Genomic DNA, 21,113 nt, shown 5'->3' on the forward strand with positions numbered 1-21,113 from the left:
TACCTACTTTTCCCCTTCATTAGCTTTCCCTTACTGGGACCATTACTGCAGCCCTTTAGCAGAACTGATGCCTTGCTCTGGAAATGATGCTAATGATTCTCAAGAGAGTCTTCTATCTGAAGGTGATTAGGAAGAATAAAAATTGTTAGCCACCCAGCCAGTTGTCAGGGACCCGTGTCGTGTCCAGGCTCCTCTGCAAACATTCTGGTTCCCATGTCTGAAACTGTAGGTGATGGCAGCTCACTTCTGACCAAGGATCGCTTAGGTGGAGCCCTTATTTTACCAGGAAAAGGGATGAAGCCCTCCCAAAGAGGCCACCCTTGGCAGGCATGGGTTCTGACCTCTGTGACATTTTTGGTTATAGACATTAAGGGGAAAAAGCCCCGTGATAGCATTTGTGTGTGCACACGTGTGTGTGGATGTGTTTGCAGAGGGGGATGGGAAACCCCTCCCCTTGCCACTCAGCTGCCCTTCTTGATTTGCTCAAATTTCATTTCCATTTACTAGAGGGACAGACATCTGCACATTTTCCTGCCCAGCCGCATTTAATGCACATCAGTTCAGCCCTAACCCTCTGTTGAGGTCAACCGCCCCCTACCTCCAAGCATCCCGGGGGGGTTAGAGCTAAGGATACACAATACTCTAAATGGAATATTGAAGATCCCCATCTGTCTGGCAGTCCCAATCAATAAATGTGAGCCCTTCCTTCCCATTTCTGTAGAAGAGACACGTCACCACCTGGTTTTAAGACAAGCGTGAGATGTAGGTTTCTAAGGGTTACTCAGTCTAAGCACCCAGCTGTCACCGTGCCCAGCCAGGAAAGGGATTATGCCCTTAATCATGTTATTTTGTTACTAAAGGCTTCTTTTAAATTCCCCTCACCCCTTTCCCTCAAGCAAAATGTACCACTGTCTGAAACTGGAGATGGCTTTCTGACACTTCCACTTGCTGAAGGACTTTGGTTGAAAGAGCTTTTGTTCAGGTAGCAAAACCTAGGCACTGTGGTTCTGGGGCATCTTGTTTGACTTCTGCCAAATTACAAGACTGAACAATGAGGCCAGTTTGTGTTTATCAGATATAGCACTTAAGGAAAATATGTCCAAGGTGTCAGCTCTGGCCCCATGAAACACCTGGCCTGGTGGCTGTATCGGGACAGCTAGTCCTTAGGGACAACAGTCTAAAAACACTCTGCAGAAATCTCCAGCCTTGTAACAATCAAGCCAAGCAAACAAACAAACATAACAATTAAAAATATGTGTTGTCTGAGGCAATTTCTGTGTCTGAGCAGGGCCATCCCTGGGGCCGCAGGTGCAATACTGGCCACACCTGCTCAGCCTCTGTCACCTCTTCACCAGACCAGAACAAAGCTGACTGCATCAAAAGCCACCAGACTCAGTATCAGTTTGCACTGCAGGGATCGTTTGCTTCAAACTCATGGGATCCAAGATTCTGCCTACCTGCTCATCTCTACTCAAATGCAGGAATCTGGGGTGCCCAGCTGGGGAAGGGTGGGTGTGTATGAATGAGGGGCTTCCTGTGAGAAAGGACTGAGGGAGAGGGAGATGCTGTCTGGGTCGGGGGTCTTGAGTCTTTCTAGCTAGTGTTGTTCTAATGATCTGAATGAATGGGGGTAAGAGTCAGTGGATTTGTCTTCAGAATGGCTGCTCTGCCACTAGCTTTGGGTCACGAGCAAATCCCTTCACTCAGTAGACTTCAGCTCGCCCCATTTTTTAAAATGAAAGGGTCAGACTAGCTGTTGGCCATTCTCTCCGTTCTACGGGAAGACATTTGGGTACACTTGGGCAGGCCAAACCTGTCAGTCACATAAGATGGAGGCTCTTCTGTCTGGCAAAAGAGGGGCCAATCCTAGAGCTGATTTCAACTGTGCCCTAAAGAATCTGCAATTGGATGTGGGACTTTCACTTGTGTTGCTCCTACCCACTTGGCACCATTTGGCCTGCTGCCTGGTGGGCCTGCAGCTTCTCCCTGGACCAATCCAGTTCCCAGGTTACTGCCAGGTAGATTTCTAAAGCACAAACACTTGTGTAAATAAAGCAGGGGAGCACTCCGCTGCCTGTCACCAAAATCCTAGCACATGGGGACCAGGTCCCTCCATGTCTGTCCCCACCCCCTTTCCCACGCTTGCCCTGCCAGATCTCTCACAGACCCTGCCCAAGGCATGCTGAGCCTTTTGTTTCCCAAACAGCACATTTGGTGCCTTTGCAGAAATTGTCCCCTCTGCCCGGGCTAATTGTCCACAGATCTCATTCTATACCAACGAACCAGCTCAAACATTGCCTTTGACCCAATCCCTGGGAAGCTTCCTCAGGACTTTGCTTCCACCTCTGAATGGAGGCAGGAACAACACTAACAGTGCCTGGCACAATTGGAAATGACTTATCAAAGGTAACTGGGCTAGGCCAAGAAACCACTATGGGTGTGAACTGAGGCCTCAGCCTGCAGCTTCCCACACTCATACTGACCTAAAACATGAAAAAAATTATTCCAGAAGGTCAAAAGTAAAATAGCATAGCTGAGCACTTATTTAAATAACTTTTTAAAAAATACCCCAGTGGGGAAAACCTGATCTAGGCATTTCATAGTGCTATTCTGCAAAACAAAAATCAAGTGCTGCATCCCAATATGCCTCCAGCCGTGTCCCTGGGTTATGGGAGATAAATGCTAACAAGGAATAAAATCCAGCACCCTCCACCTGATTAATATGTAAAAAGGCTGAAGTCACATCTGTGCAAGGATCTATTTTTAGTGGACCCTACATACTAAAATCCTAGCCTTGATCTCTTAAACTATCAAGCCTACCATAAATGTTTGATGATGAACAAGCCCATAAAAAGAAAATGCATAAAATGAGTAGAGGGAGCCAATTCGTGCTCTGCCTTTTAATTATCAGTGGCTTCTGCTGCGATCCTGCTCCGGGCTGGGTGCAAGCAGAGAAAGACACCAATAATTTGGGTGGGGGTGGCAGGGTGTGGATATTGCAAACAAATACATCTAACTACATGGTTATCTATGCTTTGGAAACCAGAGAGAGATGGAGGAAGGAGAGAATCATGACCCAGAATGGTCAGGGGGAGGGCTCGGAGGAGAGCAGCTAAAAAAAACGAAAAATTAAGAGGTAAATAAAAGCATTCAGGACACAAAAGATAATGTAGAACAGTCTGGTTTTATTACTTTTAAGTAATAAAGAGCCTTTTCCTTGCTGTTTTTCTTTTCTTTTTTTTTTTTTTCCTTTTTTAAAACATACATTAAGTCGTGAATCAGATGTTAGGGGATGTGGAAATGGAAGAGAATCGGTGACATCACAATATTTTTACAACTTTACAACAAATATAAATCTGAGTTTGTTGCATCTACCAGTGTCTAGCAAGGGTGGAAAGCAAAGGCACACTCAGGTTTATGGACCCTCCCCCCACACACAGTGGGGACAATAAAAGGGGGAGATACTTCAATGCAGAAGACCGGCTCAATACAGTGAGCATTTTGGGGTTGACACCGCAGGTGATGGGTCGTGGGGTGTACAGATTTGGGACGTAAGTTTTGACGCAGGTCTTCTCGACACAGCAGAGGCGATGGTGCCCACCGACGTGGGACAAGACACGTGGTCCTGTGGACGGCGGGCGCTGCACTGTCAATACTCTTGGGAGTCAGCGCTGGGGAGAAGGGAACACGGTGACATGTACCCACCATCTTCCCAACTTCTGCATTTCTCAAGAAAATTCAAGAAGGAAAACAATATCTCCGTTTCTAGAAAAGAGCTCAGGGTTTCAGAGGACAGAGTTCATAGGGAGTGAACATTGATTCCACTAAAACAAAAAAACAAAACAAAAATGTAACAAGAACAAAAACCTACCCTAAACAATAGCAAAACTGCAATGGGCTTTTGGGAAAAAGGGCAGGGCACTCACTCTCAACTATATACCTAGGTCTCCAAGGAACCACTCTGATTATGGAGATACCACTGTTTCACTTCCAACTCAAAACTGTCCTTGTCAGGCTTTTTAAAAAAAATTTTTTTTTAAAGACAAAACTAAACCCGGAAGATCAAATTGGAAATAAAAAGAGACAAAGAGACCACCAAATATACTGTTTAACTGTTTAAAAAAAAAACAACCAACAACAGCAATTCTCACGGTTTATAGTATGTTGACAATTCTTTTGTTCTTGATAGAGTAAACAAAAGTCCCTTCTTCTGTGTGCTTGAGCAAATGAAAACCAAGGGGAGAAAAACACACACCACCCTCTCCCACCCCCTACAAACAATAACAACAAAAGGGTAAAGAAATTAAAAAAATAAAAATAAAAAAAATCTTTTGCCCCAGTCAACAGTTTCTGCAGCATCCATTGTGGTTGGCCTTGTACTTGGAGTTACTCATTAATCACAGCAGGGACCAGCCTGCCTGCATCTATTTCCATGTCCTTTGTTCGTGTACACTGCACGTGTGCTGAGCACACGGCTTGGAGACTCCTCCCAGGTGCCTGCCCAACCACACACAGCATGTTCTCCTGCCAGTGGTCACAGCAGAATGAGGACTGGGACCTTTGCCCCTTTTCTGCCGGCTAATGAGGGTATCACCATATTGAAATGATCTAAGGGAAGCAGGGAGCTCTGGAGGAAGAAAGGGGATTTGCCACCCACAACACTGGGGTCCATGCTTGGCAGCACAGCCGAAGGGTGGTTCGAGTTGGCACGACTAGAAGGCAGCGTGAATTGGAGGGTGTGGGGCCACCCGGCTTTCTCAGGCTGCGGCACTACCACCATCACCACTGCGTTCTTTTTCCATCTGCTGGACTCCAATCTTCTGGAGGGCTGGAGCGGGGGTGGGGGGAGGGGAGGGTTAAATAAATATCTGCATTTATTTCAAAAGGGGGGAAAAGTTGATCATAACGACAGTTTACAAGTGTACACAACTCAAGGTGTAAGGCACAAATTTACATGTGGAAAACAGGCTATTCACAGATGTAACCCCACGAAAAACCCGTGTGATCAAACCATTAATTTATGCAGGGTAGCAGCCAGCGTATTAATTAGTTCACACCGTTTGTGGATTTTGTTTGCTGTCTCACATGCAAGGTGAAATGAGATGGCGAATCACAAGCTGGTGCCTTCACAGAAAGTGGAAACCACGAACAAAGCCGTGTTGGCACCCACGGGACACAATGTGCCATTCTAAAAACTTCTCTCCTGCTTGCTTTAGAAGTTAGGATCTGGAAGGACTTTTAAAGTAATTAATTTTTTGCATGTCATAGGCTAGAGAGCTGACCAGCAAATTAACTGGTAGATTTACATAAATATTCCCCTCTTAATGTTTTCCTTTAGCTACAGACCAAACAGTCCAAACACAAAGCTCAGAATTCCAGCTCCAACTTATTTACTCAGTGAATTTATTGTAAAAATAAAGAAACTCAATTATTCCAGTTAATGGATTTCACGTTAAATAGTTTAACTTTCGATGGGCTTTCAGAAGAGCTGTTCAGAGGAATGACATGTGGAAGAGTCCTTTCCTTAAGGAAAAAAGGGGTGAACAATAAATAAAGAGTTACTTGCGTTAACGGTCACGTTATTTCATTAAAAGAGAGGAGGAGCAGAAATCTATGACATAGGTGCCCAACATGGCCTTTGTCTGCTGCTATATAACAGAAAGCTGTAACACTGGTGGGCATTTCACAGTATCTGCGCATAGTAAACTTCTGCCATTGTTAAAAGTCTGAGTTAGAATTATCAATGAATTCTTTTTTTGTCTTTTTTAATTTTCATGACTTTTTAACATGTATCTGTGTTTTGCAGTTTGGAGCACTAGCCCAGTTTGGCAATGCCCCATGTAGTCATGGACAAAATGTTGCAGTTGCTGTTGACCTCTGTATGTGTGTGTTGTGTGTTTTGTGTATGTGTGTGTGTGTGTGTATGTGTGTGAATGGGGGCATGGAGTGGGTATGTGCTTTTGGCTCATGTTTGTGATGATAACTGAAGTCTTTTGTGGGTCCGACCTGCTGTGGGGTGTGGGGGAGAGTGAAGGAAGAGGATGGAGGTGAGTCCCCGCCGTTGCAAACCTTCACCAAACCGTATGGCCCAATTGTCGTGAGTACCCCTGTGTCCCGGAGGGGAGGACCCGGCGTCCTCAGCTCTGCCGCGGGCCATCCTGGTCTGGTGGGTACTCGAGGCAGTTGAGAGCCTTGCCGAGCTGAGCGGGCACCTCGCCTCGCCTGCTGGTTCGACACCTGACCCCTCCCCCTGGGATTATGTACACGCATCGTTAGGCTTCATGGATGTGGAAAGGGGAGCAAAGGAAGGTTTGGGGGGTACGTCCGGCTTTAGGGAGGGCGTACGCTTCAGCCCCGACCTGGTCAGTGAGCTGTAGGCGTTGAGGCTGGGCTGCCTCGGGACAGTCACGGCCTGGCCGGACGGCTGGGAGCTGTGCACCTGGATGGAGTCCACCCTCTGCGGGGCGGGGGGCGGGTTGTCCCCCCTGCCAAAGCTCTGGTTTCTGGAGAGGTGAGAGGAGTTGGAGGAGTTAGTATTGTTTCTTTTGAGAGTGGTGGCCTGGTGGCTTCTCGTGAGCGAGTTCGTGGGGTAGCTCCTTTTATAGTCAACCCCGTAGGAGGAGGAGTGGTGCATCTCCAGCCGTTTGCTCAGGCCATTCTGAGACAGGGAGGCTCCCGGAGGGCCCAGGGAGGCCTCCCGCTGCGGGACTTTGGGGGGCAGGCTATCCAGGTTCTCCACAAGGTTCACCCCGTGGTTAGGACTCTTGCTGCTGAGATGCTCCTTGATGGTCTTATATTCCAGGGTGGCGGCCTGGTCCTCCAGCGCCATCTGGGCCACCTCGCTCATTTTGGGCTGGTCCACGTACTCATGCTGGTAGCCCTGCTGCGTGATGGGAAGGACCACCACGCTGGGGATGTGGCTGGGGGAGGCGCGGAGGGGCAGGTCCGTGGGGATCACAGGGGAGCCCATGGGGGGCATGTCCTTGGTGCAGGCATTGATGAGGTTCTGGTTCCGCTCCCATTCGCGGCTGCCTCGGTTGGGCTTCCGCTTCTGCTGCAGCGTTGGGGTGGACTCGGGGGTGGGCAAGGCCGTCAGGTCCAGATGGTGCTGGTCGGCCTTGATGAGCATCTTGGCCGTGTTGCCGGGAGTGGTGAGCTTGCCGTTGTGCATGAGCGGTGTGAGGATGGCCTCCGGCTTTGGGTCTTTGGACTGGGGGTCCCCAAAGAGGCCGCTGAGCTTGGTGACGCTGCTCATGGAGCCCCGGCGCGAGTGCGTGAGCTCCTTGTCCTTGCGCTGCACCACCGCCACGTCTTTGCGCCGGTGATCGCAGACGCAATATACGATGATGCCCGAGAAGACGGCCCCCATGACAAAAGCCAGAATGACCGCAATGGCCAACAGGGTGACAGGAACGAGCTGGTCGTGGCCTTTGAGGTAACTTTCCCGAATCACTCCTGCAACAGACATTGCATATGGTGTTAAGGAACGAAAGCACACCACAAGGCTTATTTTTGTTTGGCATTCACCCTGTTAATTAATAACAGTAATAAGTGACAATAGCACCTCTGCATAACTTGTCTTCAAGGCTCAGCTTGTCAAACATTAACTAATTAATCCTCCACACACACCCCCTTTGAAGTATGCAAATAGACTCATTTGCTGCCTTCTTTGTGTTCTGAAAAAGCGCTTTTTACTCTCCCCAGTACATTCTCTCTCTACTCTGCTTCACTCCACGGAATATGGCAGGATTTGGCTTTCAAAAGTCATTTATCTCACTTTCCCTCTTCGTCTCTTTTCAATCCTCCCCTCATAGAACTGGGATAACCAAGGTATTTTAAGTCTGGAGGAAGAGGCAACAATTTTACGCGTGTTAAATGAACAAATCACACAACACTCCAGGCTTCCAGCCGGAGTCTTTTCTGAAGACCTCTTGGTGGGCACCAGGGCCTCTGTCTGGAGAAACGTATGTTTGCATTTCAAGCAACTAGAGGGAAGAGAATGTGTGTCATTTTCATTTACAGTGAAAGAAAATAGCTAAAATTCACAGACTAGAAATGTTTACGCTGATTTTGTATCACTTTACCAAAGAAACCCACAAAAAACAAAAAAGCAAACAACAAAAAACACCCAAACAAACCCATGCACACTCAATTTCAGGTAAATCTGTTGACTATTTGAATGAAGCTCTCTCCTTACGGGAACTGAAAGAATATTTAGAAACAAGACCATTTGGGGCCCCATAGCAGGTTTGAGAAGTGTCAAGTCCCATTATTATGCCTAGAGTTTGTTGTCACAGTGAGACTCTTCAGCAGAGCTGATCTCTTCAATTTAATAAAAATTATGTGACTACACCCGTCCATAATCTTACACTACATTAACCAAGATGCTGTTTCTGAAGAAAGTTGCTCTCCCTGTTCCTGCTTAATCAGCCACCAAGCTGAGCGGCTCTAATCAGATGCAAACGCTGAAGCTTTTATTTTTTAATACCAAGTGAGAATACACATCACAACTGTCAGATCTTAAGTGCTTGATGCAGTAGCTAAAAAATAAAATCTCAAATACCTCAATTCCTGCCTCTGGAGACTGAAAGAACAGGAATACATTAGAGCACTGCATGGGCTGAGGAAATGTAAACATTGTTCCTATTATGGAAACCATAGCAAGACAGAAAATGTACCTTCTCTGGTCTCCGGAGACACATTTTTCATCTACTAAATCAACTCTTTCTGGAATATGTTTAATGTATTTTACTGGCAGGTATCAGTGGCACAGAATTAGAATGAAATGAAATAAAAATCTCTACCCCTTCCCAAACCCACAGCATGCAACCCTTAAACTTCTGTTGAAGTGGTTTTTATGTCACAGCCGAGACCTTGAAGAAATGCAGCTTTGTCACAGGGGTTTTTCTGCTAAAATGTTTTGATTACTGAAGTGATGGTTTTAAAACCCAGCAACCTTAGCCTGAAGAGTACATTCTCCCTTTTCTTTCTAAACAGTCCTCCTCCCTCAATTGTGACATCATAGTTGGTTGCTGTGGAAATGATTGTCCTGTGACAAAGGATTGTGACTTCAGGTGGGAATAAGAGAAGCAGCAAATATTGCTTAAGAAACAAAAGATTCCGTGATTAAACAAAGACACTTGGTAATGAAGGGCAGTCGAGGCAATTCACCCTAAGGAAAGAGTGTGCAAGATGGTCAGAGTGATTCCAAATGTGACATTTTAAAAATATTTCCAGATTTATCTTCATGGGCTTTTAAGGAGTTGAAACTAGAAGCAAACAAAACAGGAGGGAAATTTGGCTATAGCTCATACCTTTTATGTGTAGTGCTCCCCAAAACGATGGGGTGTCTTGCATTCAAATATGTCTTACTACCTATTCACCAAGGAAGTGTTTCTTCTTTAAATTTGCATTTCCTTGTTGTTATGCTAAAATAGCAACTGATTTGCTTCAATTTTGATTGTGTGTGGTTCTGTTGAATATCGTTTTTAAGCGCCTACACATAATCGCACAAAAAATGTACACCTGTGAATAAAATGGGTTTAATTTCCCTCATTGACTTGGTGATTTTGGTTGGAGTCTAACACAGGCTAGATCCCTCTGATGGGGGTGCTGGTAATTTTTTCATGGCAATGAGTAGTTCATGGAGCCCCGCCAGGCAACCATAGTTAGGGGGACCGTGTCTTCCCAGTAAATGTGTAGTTACAGTAGGACGCTATCAACAGTCAGCTTTGCCATCCAATTTAGATTGCCCTCTCAGTTGAAAGAGTAAAGCTAGAGTAATTCATTTATTTCATTGGGAAAACTGCAAAATTTTCACGTTTATTCTTTGCTTCTTAACTTTACTTTTAGCTCCCAAATATCATTCTTCTTTCATGTCTGAAGGTCCGTGGCTATCTTAGACTCGTGGAAACCACCTGCTCTTTCACTGGGAAAAATTCTTTTTTTAGTGGGTGATATTCGGGTTCAGGTTTTTGGTTGTTAACAAGTCAAGCAGGATCTGACCTTTGAGGGAAACGGTGTCTCTGGCAGATTCCCCTTCATCTCCTTTTGTTATGTAAATAGTGCCCTTAAAAATATTTCTGCATCTCTTTATCTTTTAGACATCCGTGGGGATGCAGGGGGCTTCCCTCATCTGCTTGTGTAAATTCTGAAGCACCCAAAGTTAGAAACAGATCAGAGGTTAAGTTGAAGAAGATAAGAAGGTAAAAGTTATTTCTGTAAATGCCTTCAAAACGTAAAGCTTTCTGTTTACATCATGAAAAAAGGCAAAGGCACGCTGGCAGGGGCGATCCAATCAACTTTGCGGCCTGGCCGTTGTGAAGGACGGAACACACCCGACTTGCCAGAGAGGCCCCATGCAAGCAACCGGAGAAGACCTCAGAGAAGCCCCATTTACTGGTTGGTGACTTAACAACTCTGGGCCTCAGTGTTTTCACCTGTAATGTGGGGTTAACCAAAGCCAGACAAAATAAAGAATAGGAAAGAACTTAAATGCTATAGTTTGTTGGACAAATCTAAAGGACAGAGAAGTGGTGGGTTAGTGGCTCACAGAGGGCTTCTGAGTGACAGTCGTGGCTGCTCCACTGGATTCCACTTGATCTCCCAGGGGAGAGGGGAGACCTGTGCTTCCAGCTCCAACCCTTGTGCTGCTAAAGAGGTGGGATGAGATGTTGAAGCAACATAGGGAATATATATTTTTATTTCAGGACTGCCTGCAGGTCCTGAATTTTGAAAGAATTAAAACAACAAAAGTGGGAAATGTTGAGCAAAACACCAATTATAGTTCAATTCTCAGTGGAGTAATAATCCTACAATCAGCTCCTTGAGGGCAGGTACCTTATTTTATTTGCATTTATAACCCTTGCCGTCCCCAGGGCTTTCAGCTGGGTGACTGTATAAATGATTGTTGAATGAATGGGTCTTCAATACATTGTAGAGACATTTTTAAATGAACTTCTAAACTTGCTGGGTCATCCCTGGAGTGACCATCAACTTGCACAGAAATAAATTATATCTCCAGTCTTAGAAAGACTCTTAATAGTAGCATCCATCAAAGAAAAGAAATGAAATCTATAACGGTGCTCACTATCTGTTCAAAAAGTAAGTGAAACTATTTCAAAAATGAAAAGAAATTGGTTCTGGGATAATTCTAAATGAGCCCACGAGGGTAAATGGGTTATCTGCAAAAACTGAGTGCTGCAGTGGAAGTGAATAATTAGAAGCAAATGCATCTCTGTAAAGGGCAAAGGGCTGGGGGCTGGAGCCCAGATGAGCATCCATCGCTTCAGGTGCTGCGTGGAAGCCCCAGGCAAGTGGAAGGGCCTTTGTGCGGTGGCATATTCCCCTCCCCAGTTGTCCCCTCACTGCAGGCTGAACAATCAGAGTTGGCTTCTCCACCCTGAGGTCTTAAAAGGCCTTCCTCTACCAACTCCTGGGTCTTCCGCTCTCACCAAATGAAAACGGGGCATTAGTAATGCAAATAGTATCTGAAAAAATCCTTTGCATTGATTCATTAACCACTAGTTATTTCTCACTAGTCATGAGGTGCTAAATGGTTATTCTTTCCACTTTCCTATTGCAGGAAGCAAGGCACACAATGGCTTTGAGATTTCTCTGAAATCATGCCTTAAATTGGCAGAGCTGAGAAAGAATAGAGTCTCTACTGGTTTTTTTTCCCCCTGAGGTGCGAGAGTTTTCAGATGCTGGAGGGAGGCCTCAGGGAGGCAGTCTGAAGCTTTTTAGAGGCCAAAGCAATGAAAAGATTATGAAAGACCCTGCCCCCTAGACCCTGCAACACGTGATTCAAAATAAAAGCAACTGTAAACTGTAAAAATCAGGAGGTTCAATAGCATTCTGACTTTTCCTATGATGACCATGTTAATACATTTTGAAATGTCAAACACCAAGTTCATTATTTAAAAATATGGTTTCTAGTAGCCCTGTTCGTAAGTACTAGTCTGCACAGGAAGCCAGCACCAGGCTCTGGGACAACCTGCTTTAGAAACGGTGCTTTCCCCTAACGGGGTTGGACTGTGATTCTCTTAGTGTCTTTATTATCACTCTCCTGGTATAACAATTTTTTGGCTCCAAGCATCTTTGTGGCTGCCGTTAGCAAACATTAGTGAGCACACTAAAGCACTGTGCTAGGTGTTGAGGGCACAAAGGTGCATGAGGCATAAAGCAGTAGGGGAGAAGACAGGTGCTTGCACACAACTCCATCCAAAGTGCAGGTGTGTCATGAGATATATCACTTCTACTTCAACAGTGGGCAAAAGCTTTTCATAGGAGATGGTATTTGAGTTAGGCCTTAAGGATGCATAAGCTTTCAGCTGGAGTGGGGAGAGCAATGAGAACCAAGCCTTGGAGGGAAGGAAAGTGAAGTCTGTATTCGGTAACGGCAAACAGTCTGATTCTTTTCTAGTCTCTTAGGCTACAGGCACGAGCTACCCTGCTGCACTTTCACTTGCTTCTGGGCTTTCATACAGGCCTGGAATAGCCTTGCCCACTTTCCCACTCATCAGCTTCTATCTTTAGGTCTCAGTTTAAAGAGGGACACCTTCCACAAGTCCTCAGACCAGGTGAGCTCCTTCTTCCACAAGTGTCCCCAGAGCTCTTGGCTTCCTCTATCCTAAAATCATCACTGGCATGATTCTTGCTACACGTCTGCTTATCTCACCTAGACTGCGCTAGGAGGGAGGAATTCACCACTGAATCCCAGGCATGAAGGTGCTCACTGTGTATCTATTAAATAAATAGTAAATGAACACAGGAATGAATGAGTAAAGGAAAAGTAAGGGTTAGAACTAGAGACACCATTTGGAAGCAGGCTGTGAACAGCCTTGAATGACTGAAAAAGATGTTCAGAAGACCTGTCAGTTTTGGAAGGAAAGTTCTTGGTTAATTTATCTGTAATTGCAAGGGTCTTCTCGCCTGAGAAGGCTTGACATTCAGCTTTCTCTGCTCCACGCTGAATCCATTACTGAAAAACTAAGGGTTTCAAAGAGTCAATATCTTTGCATCAAAAGCACAGCTGGTCTACCTGCATCTAGTATTACTATTTTTAAAATTAAAACTCTCAGTCTTCAAGTATACTTATATCCTGCGCCTTATACATGTAGCTGGGAGATGTTATCTATCCTATCAGAGTAACAAAATATGAAGCAAAACAGGCACACACAAATCCATAAAATCAATTGCAGTTATTAAGCTAAATACCAAAGAAGAGCCCTGCCCGCCCCCACCCTAATTATCGCTCCGAGTGTGCAAGACCCAGGCAGCCGCCAGCTCCAAATGGTTAAGTGTGCACTTTCCCCTCTCACCCCGCTCCCTGGACTGCCTGTTTCTGGGCTGCTGTGATATGATGGATGTGTCTGTCTCCATAGTGAAGTGATTAATAGGCATCTGTGTAAAGCGAACCCAGTGACCACAAAGACAACAAAGCCGCTCTGTGTATTAGAGAAATGTGCAAAGGCAAAAAAGGAGGATGGGTATTTCCTCCATCGCTGAGCCAGAGAGAGCTCGTGTTGGGTCTGGGAGGTAAGAAGGATGGCAACATACCAAGAAAGGCCCCAGAGTAGGATCCCCTAAAAATAGACTCTTGATTCTGGTTTATAGTAAGATAAGCCTGCAATTTCCTTGAAATCCTCATAACAACTTGAGTGAATGAAATCTAACAACCCAATTTTTCTCGTTTGAACATCTTATTGCAACAAAGTGCCAGCCGAGCTCGTGGTCCAGCGAGGCAACGTGAATGAATGAACCGACCACGGGCCAGGCATCCCTGCCGCTAGCCACACAGTGCCCGTCATAATCCCTATTAGGAAGAGAAGAAAACAAATAGGGAAAAACCCCAACTGGAGACAATTTATCCTCAGAGCCACACCCCAGCCAATTGAGATGACCACACCGAACGCGAAATGGGAAAACTCTGTGGTTATCTCAGCAGGAAGCAGCCTTCTTCTTGTCTCGCGGCCTAATGGGAACCAGATGGCTTAGGAATAAACCAAAGCACCAGCAGCCACGGCAATGGGCTCAGAGTCTATAACTCAAACTTTCCTTTTCCTTTAATTTTTTTTTTTTTTTTCCTGGCAGGCTGAAGATTAGATGCTGGGAGGGCCATGGTTTTTAAGATGTATAAAGTTAAGACTGACCATGCCAAAGTAGAGGCAGCTTCTTGGCCTGGCTGTTTAATATCCTCCGTTCGGAAGCTATTTTAAAACTCTCACATATTGAAATAATGCTTACTGTGGTTGACTGAAGGTGAACCCACTTCCAGTTCTATCACCTTTGAAGCGATGCATTTTTTTGTTGGGATGTCATCATAGGAACAAAAAGGAGCATGAACATGAAACTCAATTTCATTTTCTTTAGAGAAGAAACATCTTCATCTTTCCCTCTGTGCCAGTGTGAGTGCTCCGCCCCGAGCGCGGATTGACGTCTAGACTAAGAGTTAAGATAATTTATAAAAGCCGTGCCCTGGAATGTTGGTCTGTGGTTTCACGTGTTAGAACTCTTACCATGCCGTAAAGGTAATGATTATTTTAGATCGGCAAAGATTTAACAGAATTTGCAAGGTGTATTTTCCTGCCTTTTGAGGTTTTCTTTCTAAATAAGTCTAGAAACCCAACATGTAAGTGATTTCTGAAACCAGACAAAGCATTTCCATTTTCCACTTCCTGGTCCCATCTTCTTCCTTTGCTCCCTCACAAGGCATCAAAGCTACAGAATGGGGAAATGGATCCCCTTATAAAATAGTGAAATTTGGGTGATCCTTTGTTTGGATTATTTGGAGTGCTTTGATTTTTCTCTACAAAGCAAAGATAAAACAAATATGAGGAAACAGGTCTGTTTTAATACTCATAAAATTGCCAACTTAAACTTGCTAGAAATATTGTTCTTGGGATCTGGGTTGCAGATGAGGCTGGATGTTATTAGTTAAGAACATAAACTTTGAGGTCATAAAGACCTGGGTTTGAGTTTTGGTTCTACAAATATATTAATAACTAGCCATGTGACTTTGGGCATGTTACACAATCTCTCTGAGACCCAGTAGTGTCGGCTATAAGACGAGCATTGCTGGAAGGATTAAATAAGTTAAATAACTGAACGTATGTATTAATAAAACAGTTGGCATTATACAGGACACATGTTAATGCTCAATTAATAATGTTAAGAGCAGTGGTTCTAGAATTTCTGACAAGTTGCCTGCCTTGTACGGGATCCAAGATAGTCTATTTTTAAGGCAACGTTTTGGTAGGGTACAATTATGTTACCTAAGAGAAGAAAAATAAGGATTAACAAATACAACAAAATCATGGCTAGCGAGCTTAAATGAGACAGACAGCCCATCAGCAACTGGAAAGTGTCATAAATCAGTGCTACTCAGCATTGGCATTACCTGCAACTTGTTAGAAACACAAATCCTCAGGTCCTACCCTGAACTTCCGCATCAGAATCTCTGGGTTGGGCCCAGAAACTTGTGTTTTAACAAGGCCTCCAGATCATTCTTATGTTCTCTAAAGCTTGAGAAGCACTCTCCTGAATGACATGAATAATATTCCAGAGAACTCATCTAGGTGTTTAGCTTTAAAGGCCAACCTCAGACACCACTGAGGCAAGGTACTACCAGACTTTCAAGATGATCTGTAATGATAAATAATTGGACAAAGTCTTCCTTAATGTTCAAAGTATGTTCTCTTTAGTAGGTCTTTAGTAGGTCTCATGTGTAATTTCTTCACCACAGTTACCATACTCTGACAAAGAATGCAAATTTATTTTATTGGAAAGACAATCAAATCACCAACACTTTCCTTTGGTACCTGACAGACATGTGAAAAATGGCCCAATATTGTGCTACTACTCTGGAACAGAATCAACCCGATTTGCTAGCACCAAGCCTGCTGGTGAAATGCTTGTGGTCTCTTTATTTTCCCTGGCATGAAGACATGGAGGGTAATTTTTGATGCTACCCGTCTCTGTGACAGCGGCCATCAGGTAGCTGTTGGTACTAGAGAGCACAGATACGTCCTAGATGGGGTCAGCCCAGCCATGATTGGGTCCCAAGAGCAGAAGAAGCAGAATGTTCAGTGCAGCTCCCCATTGGGTAGAGTAGCTTCCTTTAAAGGCCTGCATCTAATATCACTTTGAAATCAACTCCTTAAACTCAACTCACAGCCATCAAGCAACATCTGAGAATGGTTCAGGGGATGCCAAAATGTTTTTCTCCTACCTCTGCATGACTAGACAAGAGAAAAGAAACTTAGGAAGGCTCTTTTCCTTTATATTCCTGGATTGAAAGGAGGGACCTGAGCTCATGTTTCATTCCTCAAATTAAGGTCCTGCTTTATAATAATAAAAATGCCGAGCACAACAGTGCACTCCACAGAGCTCTGCACTTACAGATCTGCTGAGTTGAACTGAATCTGCAGATCCATAGAATTACATAAGACATTTTAAGTTACATTAAATTTCTGCTGCGTGCTTTTAAATCATGGAGCGCACGACCCATCAGCACTTAGGGTATATTTATTACCTTAACAAATACCAGATGATTGTGTCCAGTGTTATCTATTATTTATGAATAACAAGAGGCTGTAAGACTAGAAATGACATGCTTTAATATGTCCAAAAGGTTAGGCATAATGCAGTTTGCTGCCCTATAAATTTCTTGACACCATTTTCCCTCCTAATAAAGCATTGTCAGTGGTTGACGATACTGAACTTCCATTATTTCTATACAGGTCATCATGACTGCCTCTGACTTCAGTGAAGAAAATGTCATCGTAGATATATGTGTTTGAAAAGGAATGCATCCCTTTAAAAAATATGAAATTTAAAAATAATTGGAGTGGAAAAATTTTTATTACCCCATTAAAAATGAATCTCTTTACAAAGATAGTTCCCAGGCTACAGACTTACAAGAGCTTAAGGAATATTAATTAAAGATGACAAACCTTCACAGTGCCTGTAATTGGCTTTTTGACACTGATTAAGATCCCATCTACTGTGCACCTAGTGTATTTGAATATACCCGGCTACATTTCACTTGTTTACTTCAGCGCCTTTCCTCGACTTAAGGTGCTAAGAGATTTACAGATGGTGAGGTTCCTGTGATTCCTGTCAGTCCTCAGAGCAGCCCATACACTTTGCAGAGTTTATCTCTTACTCTCACAGCGCGCATCTCCCTGGGACCAGCAAGTGAATGCGGTGGCTTCTCCCTTCCCTCTCTATGGCAGTGGCATGCATTATGCATCCTGGGACAGCCCTGCAGCATTTGAGGCCATTCTCATGTGTAATGTCAAGAAAGGAATCCCCAGGAAATTACCTGGTTTCCATTGTTTTGCTCTCTGCAGACCAGTTTGTCTATGAAGCAGTGAGGTTTGCAAAGAAAAACTTCTAACAAGCCTTTTTTTTTTTTTTTTTTTTTTAACTTCATGGAAAAAAGGCTATTGGAAAAAAATCTGAGACAAAGTAGATATTATTTTCCCATTATTGCACATGATCCAAACTACAAATCGACTCTTCACAATGTTATTGTTAGGACAAAACAAAATCTAGATGAACACAGTGCAGTTGAACCAATTAAAGAGCAAATTTTTAACTGCTCCAGATGTTCTGTTAATAAGATCACGCCTAACCTAGTCCCTGTAGTCCTTGAAAGTTCCATTAAGCTGTCAGAAAACTTTGTCATTGTGTGTGTTTTTGTACAAAAGATGGGAGAGAATGGGGAAAAAAAGAGCCTGAAAGAAAAGGGTGGGGGTGAAGTGTCATGTCAGGGATGATGTGGCTTGGAAAAGTGGCTACAGAGTAAAGGTAAGAAGCACCTCTGGAAGGTGAATTGATTTTTTTAATACTCTAAGGTTTAAGTTGCTGTTTTAAAAGCAAAAGTTCAAGTCTCTATAATCATAATTTAAATCCTTCATTTTTTGAGAAGACAGATGTTCGGTGAAAGAAAAAAGAGGTTTAGTGGGTATCTCTATAAAAGAAAATTCAAATATTGGTGTGCAAATTTAGACAGGCAGGGAGAAGAAACAGCTTTCTACATGGCTGACATTTAGCTTTTTTTTCTCCTACCCTTTCCACAATAATCTCATCAAGACCTTAGATAAATTCAGCAAGTTGTCAAGAGGATACGAAATTAATTAGATCAAATCTACATCTCTGCCTGCGCTGCTGAAAGGACAATTGCAGCCTTCCACACGGCCGCTCGGTCCCCACCCCTCGTCCCCACGGGCACACACGGAAACGTCCCCATCTTCCATAGGAGAGCCCAGCACCTGACCTGCTGGCAGGTCATTTTCCTCAGCCCCTCAAAGAAAAGTCAGAGACCACAAATAGATTCCTTTTCTGGGAGGTGACAAAGAGATATTAACATAGTAAAAATAAACAGTGGCATCCTGGATTATAGTATTTCTGTCTCCTACCCGGCTTGATTTCAAAATCTGTCCCGGATGCAAAGTCTGTCATATGCCACGCACCCCCGTGTTTTAACTAAAGTGACAGAGAAGCCCCAAGTTTGGAGCTCAGCTTGCCTGGGCTTTACCCAGGATAGAGGTCTCGGTTTGGCAAGGAGCATCGTCCAGGAAAATGCCAGCGATGTGTAGTGACAGTTGCTTTAGATCCAAAGCTCATGCAAAAATCCATTTCCCAAATGTTTTGTGTCTATGTAACTAATACCCTAGTATGATAAAATGGTCAACTTACTATACATCTATCATCTATCAACCCCTCTATCTTCGTCTTTCCTTCCCTTGCACCCTCCTCTGCTCTTTCTTCCCACCACCGACCTTCCCATCCTCCACTGCCTGCAGCTAGAACCAAACTCTCTAGCACCGCATTCAGCCTCCAGACCACCCTCCAGACCACCATTTCAACCGCGATTCCCATCCTGGCCCTGCATATGGTCCCCCCCACCCCCACCCCACCGCAGCTCCCTACCTCATTCTCATCACACTCTGTACTTTCACAGCTTGGTGTCTCAGTCAGGCAAGCTTGGAATGTCCTTCTTCCCCTTTCTGCCCCCTGAAATTCAACTGTTCCTTCAAGACTTTGCAAGGCTTTTTCCTAACCCCCTTCCCCCAGAATTAGCTGTCCCTCCCTTTATGCTCCCTCAACACGCCGCCCTTCCCTCTTTCCTTGACTTCTCTTACTCTCAACTTCACTCTGCCCTGCCGGTTAGAGAGGAGATCTCTGTGCGTATCCCCCGCTAAACGGTAAGCTGCTTGAGAGCCCGGCTTACGTTGAATTCAAACCAGTATCTGCTGTAACACTCGGCATAGGGTTTACACACAGCACACGTTTGCTGAATGTCTGGTGAACACATGAAGACGGAAACCAAGCAAAGCCTGCTGTTTTGCCTTTCTTTGAGACTAGGGGTATTACTATCATTATTAAACTATGATTTTCTAGTGCTTTCTGGATTCCAGTTCTTCCCCTCCAAAGCCATGAAAATGAGAAATTAAAAAAAAAAAAAAAAAAAAAAGAAAGAAAAGGGCAGCCATATAATTTAAGAAGAAAAAAAAAAAAATATATATATATATATATGATTTCTGAGCCTTCCTCACTTAACAGTGACATTTGAAAGCCTGCTGAGTAATCTTTTCAATTACTCTGTTCCATATTACAAACACATATATATCTTTCAGTGATCATTCTCTGAAGTTAAGTATGATTATAAGGATATTTCTCATAGAATAAGATTTTTACTTAATTTCCTCTAATATGAGTTATTCTAGATTTCCAGGAGTTAAAGGGCAAAAGTAATCTAGAGACTAGGTCGTATATACCTAACTAATAAGTTATTGGCGACCTCTTCAATAGGATTGCCAGGTAGCAAAAAATATACAGGACTCCCAGAACTTCAGATAAACAATATGTTTCAGTTAAAAGTATGTCCCATGCAATATTTGGGATATACTTACACACTAAAAATTATTCAGTTTCATCTCAATATTTAAACTATTAGTCAGGTTTATCTGCAATTCAAATTTAACTGGGAATCCTGTATTTTGCCTAGCAACCCTACTCTTCCATCTCAAACAATGTGCTTCTAATGACTTCCACAAACATTTTTCAGGCCCACTCTAAACTTTTGGAGATTAAAATAGTTTAACAGAGAGTAATAAAAGTGATACTAAATCTTTATGGGGCAGGTATAGCACAATTTACAAATACATAAAATACTAATGGACTAAAGTTTAAGAACTGCATGTTATTTTACATAATCAACAACAGCTTATATACCGCACTTCTCATGAACTTTGAAGGATAGCTTTCCTTTAAACTTCAAAAAACAGAAATAAATGAACGTTTCCACCTGGTGCAGTTAATTTTGAATTGTTAAATGGCAGTGAGAGGTCCTTGTCCCGCCCCTAGCAGTACGCTCCACGAGACAGAACCCCTTTCTCCAAAGTTTCTTTGAAGACTGCCTTGCTCTACCATCAAATTGAAAAATGATGATGATACTGCAGGTTTTACTAATAAAAGCAATGCAAATTAGTACGAGCTTATTTTTTAAAAAATAAAGCTCAGTCTATTAAAAAAAAAATCCTAACTTTGCCAACATTTCCACAAAAATTGTAAAGATGAATCCTATACCAAACACCCCTCATTCTCCTCACCTTCTCTGTCAAGTGATATATTACCGCCATAATATTGGCACTGAAGGGAAGGACTAAAGAAAAGGGGCTGGGAAGCTGTTTCAGAGTGCCACGTCCTTGATGTGTTACGCCAGGTTGTCTTCAGGTGTCTGATATCTTTTCCTAAAGTCTGCCGTGCATGGTTTCGTCTGTTCATGAAGACAGTGGTGGTCATAAAGGTTTCTGGTGTGCGTTCATGTCTATGTGTGCTCCATCTGTCTGGTGGTTTGATGTTTCTTGGACAGGAACTATGTCTATCTCTAATATAGCCTCTAACTCCTTACTGGCATCTAAATTGCGCTATAGAACCAGTGATAAATTCTGCTTGAGACACCTCAGAAAATGTTTTTGTTGTTGTTGTTGTTGTTGTTTTTTACAGTAATGTTACCAAAGAAATGGCAGAGAAAATTCGTCCCAAGTTTAGAAGTCAGGAAAAAAGAAGAGGCCTATCTTTCTTCCTTTATTACTGTCACT

At 43.6% G+C, this 21,113-nt stretch overlaps 1 protein-coding gene and 1 pseudogene across 2 annotated transcripts in view; both read right to left on the reverse strand.

Moving 5' to 3' along the window:
• Positions 1-3,165: 3,165 nt before the first annotated feature.
• SEMA6A (semaphorin 6A) overlaps positions 3,166-21,113 on the reverse strand; it is a 124,833-nt gene continuing 106,885 nt past the window's right edge. For both annotated transcript variants that reach the window (XM_069491921.1, XM_069491920.1), the window contains one exon: positions 3,166-7,455. In XM_069491921.1, the coding sequence (XP_069348022.1) occupies positions 6,257-7,455 (1,199 nt within the window). In that variant the 3' untranslated portion in view covers positions 3,166-6,256. The remainder of the gene's footprint in view (positions 7,456-21,113) is intronic.
• Positions 3,985-4,780, reverse strand: LOC138398056 (uncharacterized; annotated as a pseudogene).

Source organism: Eulemur rufifrons, chromosome 17, assembly GCF_041146395.1.
Source record: "Eulemur rufifrons isolate Redbay chromosome 17, OSU_ERuf_1, whole genome shotgun sequence".
Lineage (NCBI taxonomy): Eukaryota > Metazoa > Chordata > Mammalia > Primates > Lemuridae > Eulemur > Eulemur rufifrons.